Source organism: Carassius auratus, unplaced genomic scaffold (assembly GCF_003368295.1).
Source record: "Carassius auratus strain Wakin unplaced genomic scaffold, ASM336829v1 scaf_tig00214320, whole genome shotgun sequence".
NCBI classification, from domain to species: domain Eukaryota; kingdom Metazoa; phylum Chordata; class Actinopteri; order Cypriniformes; family Cyprinidae; genus Carassius; species Carassius auratus.
This window is the reverse complement of record NW_020527612.1, coordinates 250,133-270,928: the sequence shown is the minus strand read 5'-3', so window position 1 is coordinate 270,928 and position 20,796 is coordinate 250,133. Positions and strand designations below refer to the sequence as shown.

The following is a 20,796-nucleotide window of genomic DNA, read 5'->3' as shown; positions in this document are numbered from 1 at the left end:
ATGCCAAAACGACAGGCTAATTTGTAGTGCAAACAGGCAGTTGAATTATGAAAGGTATTTTATACTTAACCTATAAGGTAAAACAATGATTAAAGAGCCACACAGATGGGAAATCAAAAATTACCTGTATTACAGTGTATGATGTAGTTGTCCATCAGTGTAAACAATGTGCAAAGTAATTAAACCAAAAAGTACACGATTTATAAAGTTATTGGCTTCTAAAGTAAGGAGTCGACTCTGAATCGCTGAAACGAGTCGTTATAGATTTCAAATCTTTTACCCATCTCTATGTACGTCACTAGGAACACTTTGCATAATAATCTCCGCCTACCGTCTTGGGAGAAACGGAACTCTGAATAAAAAAGCCCTTAAGCTGTCCTCTATGTTGGAATTATTTAATTTAATTTAAAAGCCCATTTTGTAGTATTGTTTTCTTGTTTTTTTTTTAAGTGTGTTTGTTGTTATAAGTTTGGTTATGCCCAACCAAGTCTGAATAATTGTGGATATTTTTGGAAATGTGTTAATGTACTACCTTGTTTGGTTGTAATGTTGTTGCAATAAAAAAAATAAATAAAACACTTCTCCACCGTTCTGGTCTTTCTACCTCTCGTCGCTTCGCTCCAGTCCAGCGGGAGGCGCTAAACACAAACGATTGTTTGACAAACATCATTAAACCTCAGAGGAAGAAGTTAAGTTTCACCGCGCTCTCTGTTGTTGTTATGTCGGTGTGCTGCCTTCATACAAACAGTTAGACAAGTTTCTATAGAGAGAAAATACAGATTTTGAATCAGTTCAGTAAATACCTGTAATATCCTCACATTCGTGAGTTTTGAAGCGAGCAGGAATATCTGGAAGAGTATCAGCTGAACTTAGATCTGCTGCTGTGAAAATTATGTTTATTAAAGAAGAAACAGAAGAGAACACGAGTGAACCAGAAACCTGGAGAATAAAACAAGAGGAACCAGAAACATGGAGATTAAAACACGAGGAACCAGAAACCTGGAGAATAAAACAAGAGGAACCAGAAACATGCAGAATAAAACAAGAGGAACCAGAAACCTGGAGAATAAAACAAGAGGAACCAGAAACCTGGAGAATAAAACAAGAGGAACCAGAAACCTGGAGAATAAAACAAGAGGAACCAGAAACATGCAGAATAAAAAAAGAGGAACAAGGAGGTTGGTGTTTATTCGTATTTATTTTACTTTTTTAAATTATTTTTTTGTTCTTCATTCATCTTTAATGACTGTTTGTGATAACGTTACATAAGGCTTAAATATTTTTTTTTACTTATCGGGTGCTTATTTGGGGCCCTGGAGAATTTCTGTGGAGACATTTGTGGGTGTTTTTATATAAAGACTAGGTGTAGACTGCGGCACTCAAGACTTACCCATGGGTTTTTCTTAATAGGCGAAGTTCCTCCTTTATGTCTTTCATATAAATTTCCTTTGACTATTTTGTACCATTCAATGTTATTGAACCACTTTTTGTGCAGTATGAATAAAGGGGGATAAATTAAAGTTCTTGTAGTATCCTTTAATAAAATATAAATAATATACAAACAAAAGTATAATCTAAAAAACCATGTCTTGTGCATTATAAAAAATATAATACAGTTGGTTTGATACCTTTATCTCAAACTGTGTCAGTTTAATTGAAGTGAGGATATTATATAAAACAGTTGATTCAATAATGTATATAAAAACAACAAAGGCATCATCTGAAAAACAATGCCTTGTGCATTATATTGAATAATATTCTGTATATTTTACAGTTGGTTTGATCAAACGATGTTGTCCTTTAATGTATTTATATTATTGCATACATTAAAAGTTGTACAATTATTTTAAAACCCATAAAACAGTAATTAAAAAAAAACTGAACTTTGTGCAATAACGGATGTTTTTCTGAATATTTTAGTATTGGTTTTACATTATAATGTCACGTAGTTAAATCGTTTATTTAATTTAAATGGTTCATTGTTAATTTTCCCCCTAGAAATTAAGCCTTGTGCAACGTAAAGGGCATGGATTTATGACTATACGAGTTAGTTTGGGCTCAAAACATAACAGCCCTAAAGACTTCTATTGGCAAAAAATAAATAAATGAATGTCTAATGTCACTAACTAACTTTACCGCCGTCGAAAACCACTACACGAGCACTGCACCAACTGTATAAAACACCCCTAAATTAGTTAAAATGAGTGCTGTCTGTCACTGTAATCAGTTCAGTGAATGACTGTATGCTTATTCTTTATAAAGTAGCAACAATGTCATTTGTAAAGTAGCCTACAGTCTTAGGCACATTAGTATTTACACCCCAAAAAAGGGTTTTAAGCCAGTTATTTATATCTTTTGCTGTAGTATGTCAGTAGGAAATATCAGTTTACATTTGCAAACATTTATTTTGCCATTCATTTTAATAATAATCTAGTAAGATTGTTGAATGCACATGCAGTCTGACAACAGACGGCCTAAGACTATGACTTTTGGATAGTAGTGTGTACTGTATAAAGTATGTATAATTAGATTAAGTCAAAGTCACCTTTATTTATATAGCGCTTTAAACAAAATACATTGCGTCAAAGCAACTGAGCAACATTTCATTAGGAAATCAGTGTCTCAATAATGCAAAATGACATTTTATGGCAGGTCATCATTGAATTCAGTGATGTCATCTCTGTTCAGTTAAATAGTGTCTGTGCATTTATTTGCAATCAAGTCAACGATATCGCTGTACAGTGTTTCCCACAGAATTAGATTCTATTTGCGGTGGTGTGGTGTTTGGGGACCGGGGGCGGGGAGTTAAGTTAAATATATATATATATATATATATATATATATATATACACATATCATATATTTTTAGTGACAAGTACACATTTCCATTGCCAACACTTAGTGTCAGATACCTTAAAGGGATAATTTGGTTATATTTGGAGATATTTGGAAGAATGACAGAATCAAAAAGATCTCGGTCCCCATTGACTTCCATAGTAGGAAAGAATATATAACATGGTAGTCAATGGGGACCGAGATCTGTTTGGTTACAAACATTTTTTCAAATATCTTCCTTTGTGTTCAGCAGAACAAAGAAACTCATACAGGTTTGGAACAACTTGAGGTAGAATTTTCATTTTTGGGGGAACTATCCCTTTAACTATACCTACATTGCTATGCCATTGCTACACTTTCTATGCTATGACTGCTCCACAGACTTCTTGTTGCAAATTTTGCTCACACACACACACACACACAAACCTGGCCCTGAAGATGGACACACACACACACACACACACACACTCAAACTCACAAACTTACTGACACACTCAAACACAGGCTCACACACTCAAACATTCAAAAAGACTCACTCACACACAGACTCAGACACACACAGGCTCACACACACACAAACCTGGCCCTGAAGATGGACACACACAAACACACACACACACACACATTCAAACACAGGCTCATTCAAAAAGACTCACTCACACACAGACTCAGACACACACAGGCTCACACACACACAAAACTGGACCTGGAGGTGGACACACACACACACAAACCTGAACCTGGAGATAATAATAATATAATGTCTAGCCTGGTTGCTGTGATATCCGTTGCCATGATTTATGGAATGACTGATCGCGAGAGGAAAAAAATGACGTTTTAGTCGCATAACATCGGTTAATGGAAACGCCGTAATTTCGTTTTGTTTATCGATATTTAAAAAAAAAAAACACAAAAGTTTTGCGCGAATCTGTAATGGAAACGCAACAGCGCTTAACATAGACTTCTCAGAGTTATGTTGAGCAACAGTGTTCATTACTAACCATTCAACTCCGGATTGATTCTGGAATCTTCACTGGGGGAATAAGCATTAAGCATCGGTGATCTGTCCTCTAACTAACACATGCTCATGTTTTGATTAAGATCGTGTTCGAAGAGGAGGGGCTAGTCGCGCGTGCCTCCGTTGTCAGTTTGTGAGAGTGAGGGAGCAAGCAGCGCGCAGATCTACAATAAAATACAATTTTACCCATATTAAATATTAAAAAAATCTGAATCAATCCGTGGCGGTCAGCATTGATATTGTGGCGGGCCGCCACAAATTAATGAATGTATGGGAAACCCTGCTGTAGATGAAGTGACCCCAACTAAGCAAGCCAGAGGCGACAGCGGCAAGGAACCGAAACTCCATCGGTGACAGAATGGAGAAAAAAACCTTGGGAGAAACCAGGCTCAGTTGGGGAACCAGTTCTCCTCGGACCAGACGAAACCAGCAGTTTAATTCCAGGCAGCAGCAAAGTCAGATTGTGCAGAAGAATCATCTGTTTCCTGTGGTCTTGACCTGGTGCTCCTCTGAGACAAGGTCTTTACAGGGGATCTGTATCTGGGGCTTTAGTTGTCCTGGTCTCCGCTGTCTTTCAGGCCTGTAGAGGCCCTCTCTAGGTGCCGATCCACCATCTGGTCTGGATACATACTGGGTCTGGTGGCCACGGTGACCTCGGAACAAGAGAGAAACAGACAAATATTACCTAATACCTAATTAATGCAGCCTAAAAATCCTTTAACGGATTTGGATATTAAAAGCATATTAGTATGTTATGTGTAAGCCAGGTTAAAGAGATGGGTCTTTAATCTAGATTTAAACTGCAAGAGTGTGTCTGCCTCCCGAACAATGTTAGGTAGGTTATTCCAGAGTTTAGGCGCCAAACAGGAAAAGGACCTGCACTTGTGATCGATATGATACATCTTCATTCACTGCTACGAACTGATGGCGGTCATTAGGGGTGTGACGGTTAGTATATAACCGTGAGACCGGCGGTTATAGTTGAACACCGTCATTCGAACTCTATAACAGCCAAAACCGTGTCATTAAAATATTTTTTACAAACATTTTTTCATCAAAAATTATTTTCATTTTTTAGATCGGATCATAAGATGCGCAATATATCGGGAGACATGGTTTTTACCACTTAATTAAATTTTGCTTTGTAGAAAACCTTTCTTAAAAACGAATTTCGTTTTGAACAAGTTTTATCTTAATTTTAATAAAATGTTTCATAAACCAATTGCATGTATTTTAATAAATAAAAAGCAAATATAGCAGACAATGATAACCGTGAAATGGAAGCACCAGCGAACCGCGTTCACTTGCACTACACTGTGAACTAGAGCGCATCTCATCATAAATGAAACTCAGCGTAGGCCTATGCCTCATACATTAGCATTAAATATCTTTGCTGCATCCTTTTTAGAACAGACAATGGCCTTTTTTTTTTTTTTTTTTGCGGCTCGCATCAGCAAAGCATTGCATCCATAGACCGCAAAACAATCAGCGGATGGCGGGCGGGTGAGGCTTTGAAATTTGCTAAAAAAAACTTTGCCGCGGATAATGAGTTTTTATGACTCACGTTATAACCGTCATCACCAATTCTGAAACCGGCACACCCCTAGCGGTCATATAAGTACGATTTAAACCATGCTAATGCACTTCCACTGATGCCAACAAAGTGTTCAAGTCTATGCAAAAGAATGTGTGGAAGATTTTTATTGGTGGGATTTTGCTCTATTAAGTGTGATCAGGATGAATCTAGTCACATATATGCATACGTGTCTTATTCCATTATAATCATATAGCCTTTGTGTGAAAGGAATGTGCCTATGTCTGCAAAAAACATCCTGACCACCACAGATAGGAAACTCTTTTCTTTACCATAGCAAGTCTCAGGAAACATCTGAAAAAAACATGCAATGGGCCTCTTTTCTTTACCATAGCTTCTCCCTAGGGAGGTATCAAAATTGCAAGCATAAGGAAAAGTCTGACTTTTTGGAAACGCCCTGTATAGGGTATATAATGAGATGCTACATAGCATTCGGGAGATCTTCTCACAGAGGATCTCGGCTTTGCTTCTCTTTGAAATAAAGTCTATCTTCTGGAAACAAAACCCAGAGACTGCGTGATTCCTCAGATGCATGGCAGACAAAAATACACTACATTTGGCACCCCAGATGGGACTGGAAAGGAGCAGAGTGGACGACTGCTTTTGAGCTGACTGATGAGCAACACACACACACAGTGGTGGCCACCATAGAATAAGGTAAGCATTTTTGCTTATATAATTAGTGTGTGTTGTTGACTGGTCAGTTCTGAGCGGTAAGGTCACTTAAAATCTGCTCTACCAAATTTAGAACTAATTAAATAAATAAAAATGGGGGGTTTTGTTTCCAGAAGAAAACTGCATACACATATTTGGTTTACTGAAAGGTCTTTTAGAAAAGGCCTGATTTTAATCTGGGTAGTGTAGGCAGAAAGACCATAGCAACGACTCGCAAAGAGTCTCCCTGGTGAAGAAGGAATGAGAGAGTGATGGGACTGCTACTGAGATCGAAATACTTGGGAGCAGATGTGAGCCAAGAAAATGAAAGAAAAAGTAGAAAGATAATGTCAAGAAACGACAGATGAAGAATTTGGAGGTTATTAGAAGGGAAATATAGATGTAGGAAGATTTGAAGGGAGAATAGAATGAAAGGAGCAAAATAGAAAAGCTCAAGATTTGTAAACTGAAGAAGGAAAAGTATGTGTTATGTTTGGGGGACAATGCTGTATTTATATACCAAATAATACTGCTCAAAAAGGGAGCATTTAATGAAGAATTGATCAAATTGAAAAGGCTAAGAATGGTCGAAAAAGAAAATGTTGGAAAAGATAATAAAATAGGACCATAGTTTATAACTAAATTGGGAAAGTTTTTAGGAATTGCATTATTGACAGGAGATTTACTATTTTACTGTATACTTCCTATATTGAGGTCACTAGTCAAAGCCACAGCTAAGCAAATTAAATTAAAAGATGTCAAGATAATGGGAAATTGATACATAAGGTATCTAAGCTGAAGGTCAACTCTTATAATCTTGTGATATTCAATGTGTGATGTGATGTATGTATTTTTATGCCTTTTATACATAACTATGAGAACCAGGCAAATGCTGAACCAGTTGCAAATTCATGCTTTTAACAATGTTTTCTATTAAAAGAGGGGTTAGGGAGACTGGATCTTTTACTCACTCCTTGTCAAATTAGGAGAGAGATGTTTGGTCCAGTAATCCCTCAGAGTGGAATTTCATAAACTAGTCACTGGTGATAATAAAATGTGACTTATTTAGTCATTAGGTAGTGTAACTAATATGACTGGATTATGGAGTAGCACTCTGGATAAGAATAATCAAATGTGAGACTTACTAAGTCTCAAAGGGGAGAATGTGGAAGATTTTTATTGGTGGGATTTTGCTCTATTAAGTGTGATCAGGATGAATCTAGTCACATATATGCATACGTGTCTTATTCCATTATAATCATATAGCCTTTGTGTGAAAGGAATGTGCCTATGTCTGCAAAAAACATCCTGACCACCACAGATAGGAAACTCTTTTCTTTACCATAGCAAGTCTCAGGAAACATCTGAAAAAACATGCAATGGGCCTCTTTTCTTTACCATAGCTTCTCCCTAGGGAGGTATCAAAATTGCAAGCATAAGGAAAAGTCTGACTTTTTGGAAACGCCCTGTATAGGGTATATAATGAGATGCTACATAGCATTCGGGAGATCTTCTCACAGAGGATCTCGGCTTTGCTTCTCTTTGAAATAAAGTCTATCTTCTGGAAGCAAAACCCAGAGACTGCATGATTCCTCAGATGCATGGCAGACAAAAATACACTACAAATGCTGTGGTCAATTGTGTCAAACGCAGCACTAAGATCCAATAAAACTAATAGAGAGAAACACCCACGATCAGATGATAAGAGCAGACCATTTGTAACTCGAAGGATAGCAGTCTCAGTACTATGATACGGTCTAAATCCTGACTGGAAATCCTCACATATACCATTTTTCTCTAAGAAGGAATATAATTGTGAGGATACCACCTTTTCTAGTATCTTGAACAGAAAAGGGAGATTCGAGGTCCATAATTAACTAGTTATTTGGGGTCAAGTTGTGGTTTTTTGATGAGAGGCTTAATAACAGCCAGTTTGAAAGTTTTGGGGACATATCCTAATGACAATGAGGAATTAATAATAGTCAAAAGAGGACCTATGACTTCCTCTGGAGGACCTATGACCACCTCTTTTAGGAGCTTAGATGTTATAGGGTCTAACATACATGTTGTTGGTTTAGATGAATTTAACAAGTTTATACAATTCTTCCTCTCCTATAGTAAATGAGTGGAACTGTTCCTCAGGGGGTCTATAGTGGACTGTCTGATGTGATAATGTAGCTGACAGCTGAATGGTTGCAATTTTATCTCTAATAGTATCGATTTTAGAAGTAAAGTAGTTCATAAAGTCATTACTGCTGTGGTGTTGGGAAATGTCAACACCTGAGGCTTTATTTTTCGTTAATTTAGCCACTGTATTGAATAAATATCTGGGGTTATGTTTGTTTTCTTCTAAAAGAGAAGAAAAGTAATCAGATCTAGTAGTTTTTAATACATTTCTGTAGGATATGTTACTTTCCCACCATGCAATATGAAATACCTCTAGTTTTGCTTTCCTCCAGCTGCGCTCCATTTTTCGGGCTGCTCTCTTTAGGGTGCGAGTATGCTCATTATACCATGGTGTCAAACTGTTTTCCTTAACCTTCCTTAAGCGTAAAGGAGCAACTGTATTTAAAGTGCTAGAAAAGAGAGAGTCCATAGTTTCTGTTACATCATCAAGTTGTTCTGAGGTTTTGGATATGCTAAGGAATTTGGATACATCAGGAAGATAACTTAAAAAGCAGTCTTTTGTGGTAGAAGTGATGGTTCTTCGATACTTGTAACAAGAAGTAGAATTTACAATTTTGGCTATATGAAGTTTGCACAGAACTAAATAATGATCTGAGATATCATCACTTGGCTGAATAATTTCAACACTATCAACATCAATTCCATGTGACAGTATTAAATCTAGAGTATGATTTCGACAATGAGTAGGTCCTGAAACATGTTGTCTAACACCAATAGAGTTCAGAATGTCTATAAATGCTGAACCCAATGCATCTTTTTCATTATCGACATGGATATTAAAATCACCAACTATTAAAACTTTATCTGCAGCCAGAACTAACTCGGATGTAAAATCACCAAGCTCGTCCAATTGTCTATGAAACCTATGTTATGCTGTGGGCACCACTTAGACATCCAGCCATTGAGTGATGACAATCTGCTATGCATCTCATCACCACGGTAAGCAGGGAGGGGACCAGAGCATATTACAGTGTCTGATATCGTGCTTGCAAGTTCACACACCTCTTTAAAGTTATTTTTAGTGATCTCCGACTGGCGAAGACGAACATCATTAGCGCGGCATGAATAACAATCTTACTGTATTTACGTTTAGCATTTGCCAGCACTTTTAAATTTGCCAAGATGTCAGGTCTGTAAAGTGTCTGGTCTGTAAAAGTAAAGTGTCCCGGTCATGTATAATGCGTAGATTCCTGTTGAATCCTTTTAGGAGTGAAACCGTCGTCATTTCCTGAGTGGAGTGCCCTCTATTGGAGTTTATGGTCACTCCATGATCGTGACGATATATATATATATATATATATATATATATCTATATATATATATATATCTATATATAGATATATAGATCTATATATAGATATATAGATCTATATATAGATATGTATATAAAGATATATATATATATATATATATATATATATATATATATATATATATATATATATATATATATATATCAGGGGTGTAACGATACGCGTATTCGTATTGAACCGTTCGCATTACGCATTATGTACCGAACGGTTCGTTGGACTAATTAATTATATTTGGAAAATAAATAAAAAATTGTGAAATATAATGATATGCGTTCAACAAGGTAGCCCAATAACTCAAACGACATAACAGGCAATGCCCCTGACACCCCCGAAGGAGAAAAAAATACACCAACTTATATGTTTATGTTAGGCTACTCAGTCAGGCGCTCGCTCACTCAGTACGCGCTGAGTGAGCGAGCAGTTCATGCACGGTACGCGGTGGCCAATGCATTTAACAGACCAGAAATAGAAGATCCTCCAATAACCAACAGGTCTGGGGTTTGGGTGCACTTTACCAATCAATCGGGGCATCCAAACAAGCACGGAAATCAAAATGGACTAGTACTGTACTGTGTCGGAATTTCCTGAGCAGTACGATACAATTAACAGGCCTGCACGTTATTAGATAGAAGTACTGTTATAAATAGAACGTATGCACGGGCAGTTTTGAAAACTCCACCTACTTTGCTCTTGGCATAGTGCAGCGCAAATCGCATTGTATCTGAAGGGCAATGCTGAGCCCAGGGTCCAGCGCCACACATACCGCGTCCTGTGTGAAAGACCCTTTAGCCATTTTGAAATGAGCCTTCAGCGCGTACTGAGTGAGCGAGCGCATTAATCTGTAAAGGAAAACACAGGTTTTAAGAACATGCGTAATGTAATTGAGCCCCGTTACAATATTCCTTCACGAGCCCATTTCAGCCAGACCGTGATTCCTGCTTTGTTCCAAAAAACATAAGCCTTATAGAAAACCAATTGAGTCAAAACACACTCAATATAAAGAGTTATAGAGCTCCATATAAAAAGTTACATCTTTGCATTTGTTCATAACTACTACAACAATATAACATTTTAATTTTTTTTTATATAAGGAGCTGTTTTTGTTTTATACAGTATGCTGCTAAGAAAACACCATAGAAGATGGCTAAAGAATAGCTCCATCATTGTTCAATGTAAAAATAAAAAAAATAGTTTGTTAGTTTTAAGAAAACATTTTTTAAAAATCAAGGAAATTTATCTGGCAATTTTTTCATTTTGCTGTATCTAAAACGTACCGAACCGAACCGTGACACCAGTGAATCGTATCGAACCGAACCGTGAATTTTGTGAACCGTTACACCCCTAATATATATATATATGATCAAGATCGACTGATCAAGTCAGACATTCTACAGCCATAATTAGTGATGTTAATACACAGGGAAAATGTGTAACTAATGCTTCGCAAAATACAAACGGGGTAAATAATGTATTTATGTTTTGATTCAAATAGTTAAAATTAAATGTCATCGAAACCCTAACAATACACATTTTTTACAATAGTGCTCTCGTTATAAAGTTAGCCTATATGACAGTAGTTATTAATGTTTTGTTTTTCTGTTTTGAGCTGCGCACACTGAAGATGACCAGTAGAGTGAACATTTGATAGCAGGTTTTTGATCAATGGGATTAAACTCATAATTGAATGTAGAATACGCTTTATTTATACTACATAATGTTAATATTAGGACTAATATGCTTGCTATCTGCAAAAAGAGCCCAAATGCAAATGAACGTGTCTGTGCGGCTCTGAATGTGAACTCCTTTTGTGGATGCGTTCTTCACAAAACAATGTGCAGAAACACGGCAGCTAAACTCTAAAAATACACAGCGTTTTATTATAATGGTGTTCTCATTATAACAGTATGGGTGTGACAGTCCAGTCATAGTTATGTTGGCTTGGCAACAAGCCAACATACTGTTATGCTATTTAAACTTATTTTTATTTTTATTTTATTTATTATGTTGGCTTGGCAACAAGCCAACATACTGTTATGCTATTTAAACTTATTTTTATCTTTATTTTCTTTTTCTTTATTATTATTCTTCTGGGGAAAAAATTCTAAACGCTACTCCTCCTAGGGCTTTAAAGCCACAAGCCCCAAACTCGGCAGACACCTGCGGGATAGAGGGGTGGTGTGTGCTATATCTTTTCAGAGTGATCAGACTTAAAGTTTTTTTTTTTTAATTTTTAAATGTAAAAATTCATTACCCATAGACTTACATTGTCTGAGAAAAATTGCGCCCCTACAGTTGCAATGAGATTTAGGGGAGGAGAGCAGTCAGACGAGAGAAGAATCGCTGCTGCTCAGCTCAGGCTGTCTACACGGAGCCGACAACAAGCGAATTCATTCTTATTTAAGACCTTTTAAAAACGCGATTGCACGCAATCCACATGTTAGAACACACCAAGAGCTAAATTCAGATGTTTCTGAACTGTTTAAAGTAATAACATGATATATTCGCGGCAGCCAACTGCTCGCGAGCTGGCGATGTATTTCTCTGAACACTTGAAGTCCACAGATAATTTACAGCCTTTCACATTAAAACACTGCAGCGAAACGGCACAATACAATTAGAAGAATATATTATACACATGAAAATGAGTGTTTATATGTGCTTGTGAGATTTTCTCTGTCAGGCTGAACGTCACAGCGAGCTCGCGATGTATTTCTTTGAACACTTGAAGTACACATTTACAGCCTTTCACGTTAAAACACTGGAGCGAAACGGCACAAAACAATTAGAATAATATATTATATGGTTTTAAAGTAGTGTAAGGGAAACAGGTCAATTTAGCTCAAAGGGAGTCATTTAAGATTTTAAAGGGAATTTGAACAGAATCACTGTTTCACGGCTGGTCAGTGAACGAGCCGTTTAACATCAAATCTGCGCTGGATACTAATATCCAAACTATAGTGAAACACTATCAATTAGCACAGTAACAAGATCGGCAGTTTAAGACATTAACTTGTAAGCACAAAACACAAGATACTTCTCTTTTCAATATGAATAAGGCTTTATTAGATAAATCTAAGACATATAAACTAATCTAACACATAAACGCATGCACACACACATTCACACAAGTTGCAGGAAGATGGAAAGTTAGGGAAAGATGAGTTTAAGAGAATGGAAATATGGAATCCCAAGTTCACAGCAATACGTTAAATTGCATAGACATGAACAACCATCAATCACGTAATTAGCCCTCGCATTGAGTTCCTCAGTGAGGTTAAAATTATATTAGATACACCAGCAAAGGTCACAGTCTGGAGGTAATGTTACTTGCGTCTCCTGTGTAAGAAGGAGCCTCGGTGAAAGGGCTATCCCGAGGTCGTTGATTGGCTGGAAGTTCAGTCGCTGAAGTGACGTCTTAGGAGGCCCGTGGTTGTTGGGCGTTGGCTGAAGGTGCAGAGTTGTGTGGCTGGTTGGAGTTGAAACGCGCAGACGAGGTCGACGTTACAAAACTTAACTCAGAACACGAAACTCTCAAACGGAAAAGAAAAGAAATAAAGTTTGACGAGACTAGGTTGTGTTCCTTCTCATTGTGACTAAGTAGCAGCAGGCGTGTGCAGGCTGAAGTATGCTGGAACCGCGCTCACAGAACAGTGATGGTTAAACAGCATGGCTAGAGGCTAAAGCTAGGTAGCAAAGCTACAAGCTAAAAGCTAAGAGCAGGCTAAAATGACTAATAGCAGCAGCATAGCTAGGGACTACAGGCAGACTAAAAAGCAAGATTTCATGGTGTCCAAAGTATTTAAAGAGGCCTGTTGGCCACGCCTCAAATATTGTCTTGACCAATCAGATATTGTCTTGGCTCGGGGGTATCCTAAATCATTTGTTTATCTTACCAAGCATGTGGTCCGAATGTTCCTGCTCTGGCAGGGTCTAATTTTCGACATGATTCCTATAACACGATTATGATATATTTTACAAATAAATGATTGTCAGGACAATATCAAGCAAGAAAATACAATCACACACATATCAAACACTACTATGTACCCTTCAGCTATACCATAGTTATTTAAAAAACATACACAATAAGTGATTATAACATGATAGTCAAATGTGTGGGTTACACATAAATTTATATAGAGTGATGCGATGGACTGATTCATTTATGAGTCTTTTTGAGTTCATTCTGGTCCATAGATATGTACAAAAGCAGTTTCTTTGGCATTCTCTGGCAAAGGACTTTTCTGTGAAGATAGAGGTTTAAAGCCCTTCCCCCCCTTAGGAATTTCAGTCTGGTTCTGCTAGGTGGGGGGGGGGGAACTCTCATGTAAGTGTGCAGTACTCTCATGGGTTTTCATGTGATGTCCAGCGTTGCATTTCAATTATGAACAACATAATTTGACAATCTCTTCTTCGAATTGAAATTGTAAATAATTGCTCTAGTGGTGTTAATGTTCAAAGCTGTTGTGTGAACAAGTTGGTCATCTTGCTTGGTTCTTGTGGCACTCAAACTGATTTACGACTTCCTGAGGAATTCAGCTCTCGTGTTTCAATGCATACAGCTTTGATAGACTCTTTAATTTGTCTGGTTCGACTCATTTCTGTTACAGTAGTTTTGGCCACTGTCACGCTGGTCTTAGCTGGTTTCTAACTGAATCATCAGGCTGAACGTCACAGTGAGCTCGCGATGTATTTCTCTGAACACTTGAAGTACACATTTACAGCCTTTCACATTAAAACACTGCAGCGAAACGGCACAAAACAATTAGAAGAATATATTATACACATGAAAATGAGTGTTTATATGTGCTTGTGAGATTTTCTCTGTCAGGCTGAACGTCACAGCGAGCTCGCGATGTATTTCTCTGAACACTTGAAGTCCACATTACAGCCTTTCACATTAAAACACGGCAGCGAAACTGCACAAAACAATTAGAATAATATATTATATGGTTTTAAAGTAGTTTTGGCCACTGTCACGCTGGTCTTAGCTGGTTTCTAACTGAATCATCAGGCTGAACGTCACAGTGAGCTCGCGATGTATTTCTCTGAACACTTGAAGTACACATTTACAGCCTTTCACATTAAAACACTGCAGCGAAACGGCACAAAACAATTAGAAGAATATATTATACACATGAAAATGAGTGTTTATATGTGCTTGTGAGATTTCTCTGTCAGGCTGAACGTCGCAGCGATTGCTCAGCGTTGCATAACATGGTAAAGTAGGGAGCTACACTGAGACCAAAAGGCTCGCATGCATCACTGATTATTTTTGTACCTACTTATGTGTTATGCTATGATTTAATATGACCATTTATTAAAACAGAAATGTGTATTTTAAGAATACGTTTTATAACGTGCTCCGAGCATTCAACACATCAAGTTGGCTTCAGCCCAGCGCTGCGGGAAACTGAACTGAGCAGTTGGTGACTCGCGTGTGCACGAGAGACAGCCGTGCGTCTCGCGGAGAGGGACAGCAAAACTGAACCGAGCTCTCGTTCAGGACGTTCACTTCCTCCTGGACCTGAACAAACGCAGCTTAAATAAACAGAAAAAAAGAGCGAAAAGCGAAAGAGCTCAATTCAGCAGCGCGGTGTTCTGGTATTCAGGGAGCAAGCAGAGACGCGTCTCAAAGTCTTCTTGCTTTTGTACCGACAATAAATACATACAAAATATGTCGAAATACCCGTCTTGGAAAGTGTGTTCGATAAAGTATGTGGTTATGTCTTAAGTGAAAGTAAAGAGTTGCAAAAAAATCGGATGTTTATCATTATAATGGATGCGTTTGTCTCTTAAAGGGACCGCGCCTAATTTACTAGCTCTGCTGTCAGAGTCTTTAATGTATGAAAATGAAAGTAAATCACTCACTGCTCTTGATTGAATTACTTTGTAGTTTTAACAAGAATTTATCCAAAGTCAATCCAAAAATCAGATAGAATTGTTTTACTAGTGGGTGCAGGCCACTAGTTCATTTATGTAAGTGAGAATGGCAAAATAGTGATCTGTGAAATATTATACCCAAAAATTCTTTATACTGTAGGCTACCAGTGAAATTGATTAAAAAAATAATAATAATTAGGGACCTGACCATGTTTTGCTTAAGTGTTTCTTTCTTTAACTGCTAATGCAACCTTTTCACACCACAGACTGAACCAAATTAAGCATTGCTTGCTTGGTAACTGTTCAACAAAGTATTGATAGTTGTGTAAATATTGTCATACTGACAGTTGTCTGAAGTTTTGGTTGATTCCATTACATATCTTTTTATCAAAGTTATCCGAAATTATCAAGATGAATTTGTTCTGAGTTATTGTCATATTTTATTACCAATTTCTAAACTACAGCAAATAAACTGTGATAATGTGAGAAATGTTGAAGGTGTCTGAATACATTTTGGTTTGATTGTGTATTTTATTTTACAGTGAAGACTATGCAGTGCTATTTTAAATTAACAAAAACAAACTTAAAAAATGTAAACATTATGTAAATAGCACAAATAAATAAATAGAATGAACATACAGTACAAAATTAAAAATTTTTAAACAGGGCCCACTGTACAACCTGCACCGCGGCCCCTCTAACCCCAGCTACAAGACAGAGCAATGCACTGTGTCTACTGTAAGAAATAGAACAAGGCATGTGGTTTAAAAGATGGCAAGTAAAACAAAAAGCACATCTGTATGCATAATTTTTTATAAACTTTCATAAAACTCAATATAGTAATTATGCAAAAACGATCATCTCCTAAGTACCATTAAATTTGATCATATTTTAATAGTATTTCCAATATATTTATCAAGTTATCACACATTACTGAAAAAGTGAAGAAGGGACACTATGATAGCTATCTATTTTCATGTTGTGCATATAATAGTACTCACAAAAGGACTAATAATTTACTTTAAAAGATACATGTCCATTCTGTAATTGCATCATCTATACAAACCATTGTGCTTGGACCCCTTATGATCACCTTGATTTAAAATGCATTGTTTCAGTTATCTTGTGTGTCGTTGCCCACAACGCGATGGTGACAGGACTGTGAAATAGCAAACACGAGAAAAATAGGCATGACTTATTTCACATCCAGCTAGACAACCCTGTCGTAGCTGTTATCATAGCCCAGACTTTTTATTAAAAAAGAAAACAGCAAGGGACCATGGAAAAAGACTGTTGCAGGTGTATTTTTTTATGGTATTATTATTATTATTTTTTTTTTTGCAGCTGGGCAGCTCAAGAATGTTGGGCACACAAGTACTGTGGCTCTTTTGCCCCAAGATGGCCAAGCCAACATCAAAGTTAGTTCACTAACTTTTAATTCTAGTTAATAATATGCTTTTTTGTTTGACCTGCTCGTGAAATCATGTGAAATCAGACATTTGAGCGCTCATGTATAGACATAATGGCATAATCAATAACACCCTGCAAATTATTTTCAATTAATATACAATTATTTGATAATAAACTTAAAAAAATAAAATATTATTATTATTATAAAAAATGCTATTGTTATTTTAATCTAAACTTTCAGAATTTACAAACTGAAAATTGGCCACCTTTTATTTTGGCGGGTTGCCAGCAAGTAAATACATGGATTTCCGGGTTTAGCGCTGCCGTCTGTAGAGCGTCAGTGAATGAAATGTCACAGTTTTGAATTGTGCTTTGAAAACGGTAGCGGATAGCCTGGATTTATGTTTTCAATTTGAAAAAAAATCTTGTACAGTAAAGTTTGTAGATCTAAAATGGTAATTGCGCATTAACAGCAGTATGCAAACGTGCCTTCTGAACTTATTTACACAGCACATTTCTTATTTTGGTCATGCGAACTTGCATGCCGCGGTGGTATTACCCATTCTGGTTGTCTACCTACTGCATATAATTGTGTATATAAAATATATACATTTTACTAGGGCTGTGACGGTGATAAAGTGATGCTTAAAAATGTTTACCCAGTTTCCCTATTAAATTAGTAAAAGTCATTAAATCTGAAGCAAAAAAAGTCAATTGTGTATTCTCAGCTTTTAACAATATACCAAAAATAAATAATTTTACTTTTATTTCAGAGTACATTGAAGAAAAAGAGGAAAATGAAGAATCAAATAATCAAGAGAAGCAGCATGCATGTGATCAATGCAGTAAAATGTTTTTATGGGCTTCACTTCTGAAGAAACACTTGAAAGTTCATGCAAAGAAGAAGCCACATTCATGTCATTTGTGTGGTAAGAGTTTTTTGCATCTACAAAGTTTGAAAGAACATCAGAAAATACATGCTGGTGTGAGAGAGTACATGTGCTTTGGGTGTGAAAAGACTTTTAGTTCAGTGAGCAGTTTAAAACTGCACGAGAGGATTCACACTGGAGAGAAACCTTACAAGTGTTCACACTGTGACTGGAGATTCAGTCATCTATCAAATCTGAAAAGACACGAGAGGATTCACACTGGAGAGAAACCTTACAAGTGTTCACACTGTAACAAGAGATTCAGTGATTCGACACTTCTGAAAACACATGAGAGGATCCACACTGGAGAGAAACCTTACAAGTGTTCGCACTGTGACAAGCGATTCATTCAGTCAGCAGAGCTGAAAACACATGAGAGGATCCACACTGGAGAGAAACCTTACAAGTGTTCACACTGTGACAAGAGATTCAGTAATTCGACACGTCTGAAAACACATGAGAGGATCCACACTGGTGAGAAACCTTACAAGTGTTCACATTGTGACAAGAGATTCAGTGATTCAACACATCTGAAAACACATGAGAGGATCCATACTGGAGAGAAACCTTACAAGTGTTCACACTGTGACAAGCGATTCTTTCAGTCAGCAGAGCGGAAAACACATGAGAGGATCCACACTGGAGAGAAACCTTACAAGTGTTCACACTGTGACAAGAGATTCCGTATTACATTGAGTCTGAAAAGACATGAGCGGACCCACACTGGAGAGAAACCTTACAAGTGTTCACACTGTGACAAGAGATTCAGTGTTACATCGAGTCTGAAAAGACATGAGAGCATTCACACTGGAGAGAAACCTTACAAGTGTTCACACTGTGACTGGAGATTCATTCGTACAGGAAATCTGAAAAGACATGAGATGATTCACACTGGAGAGAAACCTTACAAGTGTTCACACTGTGACAAGAGATTCAGTGATTCAACATGTCTGAAAACACATGAGAGGATCCACACTGGAGAGAAACCTTACAAGTGTTCACACTGTGACAAGAGATTCAGTGATTCGACACGTCTGAAAACACATGAGAGGATCCACACTGGAGAGAAACCTTACAAGTGTTCACACTGTGACAAGAGATTCAGTGATTCGACATGTCTGAAAACACATGAGAGGATCCACACTGGAGAGAAACCTTACAAGTGTTCACACTGTGACAAGAGATTCAGTGTGTCATCAAGTCTGAAAACACATGAGAGGATTCACACTGGTGAGAAACCTTATAAATGTTCACACTGTGACAAGAGATTCAGTCGTTCAGGAAATCTGAAAACACATGAGAGGATTCACACTGGATAGAAAGCACATCACCGCAATGTACGTGAGAAGTGTTCCTTTATGTCATCTGTTACACACAGTCATACAAAAAACAATCACAGTAAGGCCCCGTACACGCGGAGACACATTTAGTTGTATATGTAAATATTTTGTATGGTATATGTGTTTCGTCCAGACGGATCCAGCATTTTGGGAGAGTGAATTCATTTTTTTTTTAACCGGGTCCCAGAGTGGATAAATCTGAAAATGACACCTTTTTTGCTTTTAATAATAATAATAATAATAATTCTTTACATTTATATAGCGCTTTTCTAGACACTCAAAGCGCTTTACATAGACAGGGGGTATCTCCTCATCCACCACCAGTGTGCAGCATCCACCTGGATGATGCGACGGCAGCCATATTGCGCCAGAACGCCCACCACACACCAGCTTACTGATGGAGAGGAGACAGAGTGATGAAGCCGATCAGTAGACATGGGGATTGTTAGGAGGCCATGATGGTCAGAGGCCAATGGGCGAATTTAGCCAGGATGCCGAGGTCACACCTCTACTCTTTCCGAAAGACATCCTGGGATTTTTAATGACCACAGAGAGTCAGGACCTCGGTTTAACGTCTCATCCGAAGGCGGATATATGGATTGGCAGATTGTGTTCTGCCAATCCATATATTTTGTTAAACAATGATATCATCACCCCACGTCTCTACTATAGTCAGACACCGCTACATCATGTAACACCAACAACAATGGAGGACTACATGTTTGTGTTCATGCTGCAGAAGCTACTGAGCCTATTAGCTTGACTTAACTTACTAGTAGAGCTGCACGATATTGGAAAAAAACAACACACATCGTGATAATTTTTCTCGGCAATGTATATTGCGATATGGAAAAAAATCACCAGATGACTTTAACAGCTCTATTTGGGGAAAAAAAATTAATGATTGGGGTGATTTTGTAGGTGAATAAATCAGTTAAGAAAATTAAAACATAGATAAATATGATAGAAAAATGGTAAAATGAAATAAAAAAGTGCTTTATATTCTTCAGTCAAACTGTTACTGTTGGTTACAGTTAAGTCTTATACATTACTGCTGCGTTACATTGCTGACAGAATGCAGTGTTTATAATCTAGAGATTGTAAAGAGGATGTAGCTCACGCACTGTCAAGTCAAGTGCCAGTGGATTACAGACTTGCTCCCGCGAGACCCGATGCAACAGAGAGCGGCGCGGGACAAGACATGTGTGTGTGCAGGATGCAGGAAAATAAAAAAAGAAGTATCTAAACATAAAAAATCTAAAACAAATAAATTGTTATTCATCTATTACACAAAAGCAAAATGAACTCATATAAAATATAAACAATTGACAGGTGCAAGCATATGCAGAGCTTCTATTTAGGCTATAACAGGGATTGGTTTGTTGCACGATAAGATTGATGCAAGATACTGATCCAAAAGCACACCTTTTGTGAATAAAAGTTTAATTTTGGCTAAAGCGAGTTTGTCGTTTTTGCTGTTTTCATTTAAAATAAAACATTGAACCACAAACTAAGCATTTCTTTTAAAAGGGGGAAAATACCTTATTTATTTTGGTTACAATATCCATCTTATTCGTTTTTGTTAATAAAATTTAGATCTTTAAATGCCAATGGGAATTTGTACCATTGTACT

At 37.2% G+C, this 20,796-nt stretch overlaps 1 protein-coding gene across 1 annotated transcript; it reads left to right on the top strand.

Annotated features, from left to right (window-relative positions):
- Positions 1–1,123: 1,123 nt before the first annotated feature.
- LOC113091816 (zinc finger protein 271-like) lies at positions 1,124–19,439 on the top strand. The gene is made up of 2 exons (XM_026257447.1): positions 1,124–1,178; positions 17,668–19,439. Exon 2 carries the CDS (start codon positions 17,745–17,747, stop codon positions 19,140–19,142), a length of 1,398 nt encoding a protein of 465 aa, XP_026113232.1. The 5' UTR covers positions 1,124–1,178; positions 17,668–17,744; the 3' UTR covers positions 19,143–19,439.
- Positions 19,440–20,796: the final 1,357 nt, after the last annotated feature.

What these genes read in the sequence shown, in the direction of transcription:
- LOC113091816 (XM_026257447.1), top strand. Translation starts at nt 17,745, where the DNA reads ATGTTTTTATGGGCTTCACTTCTGAAGAAACACTTGAAAGTTCATGCA.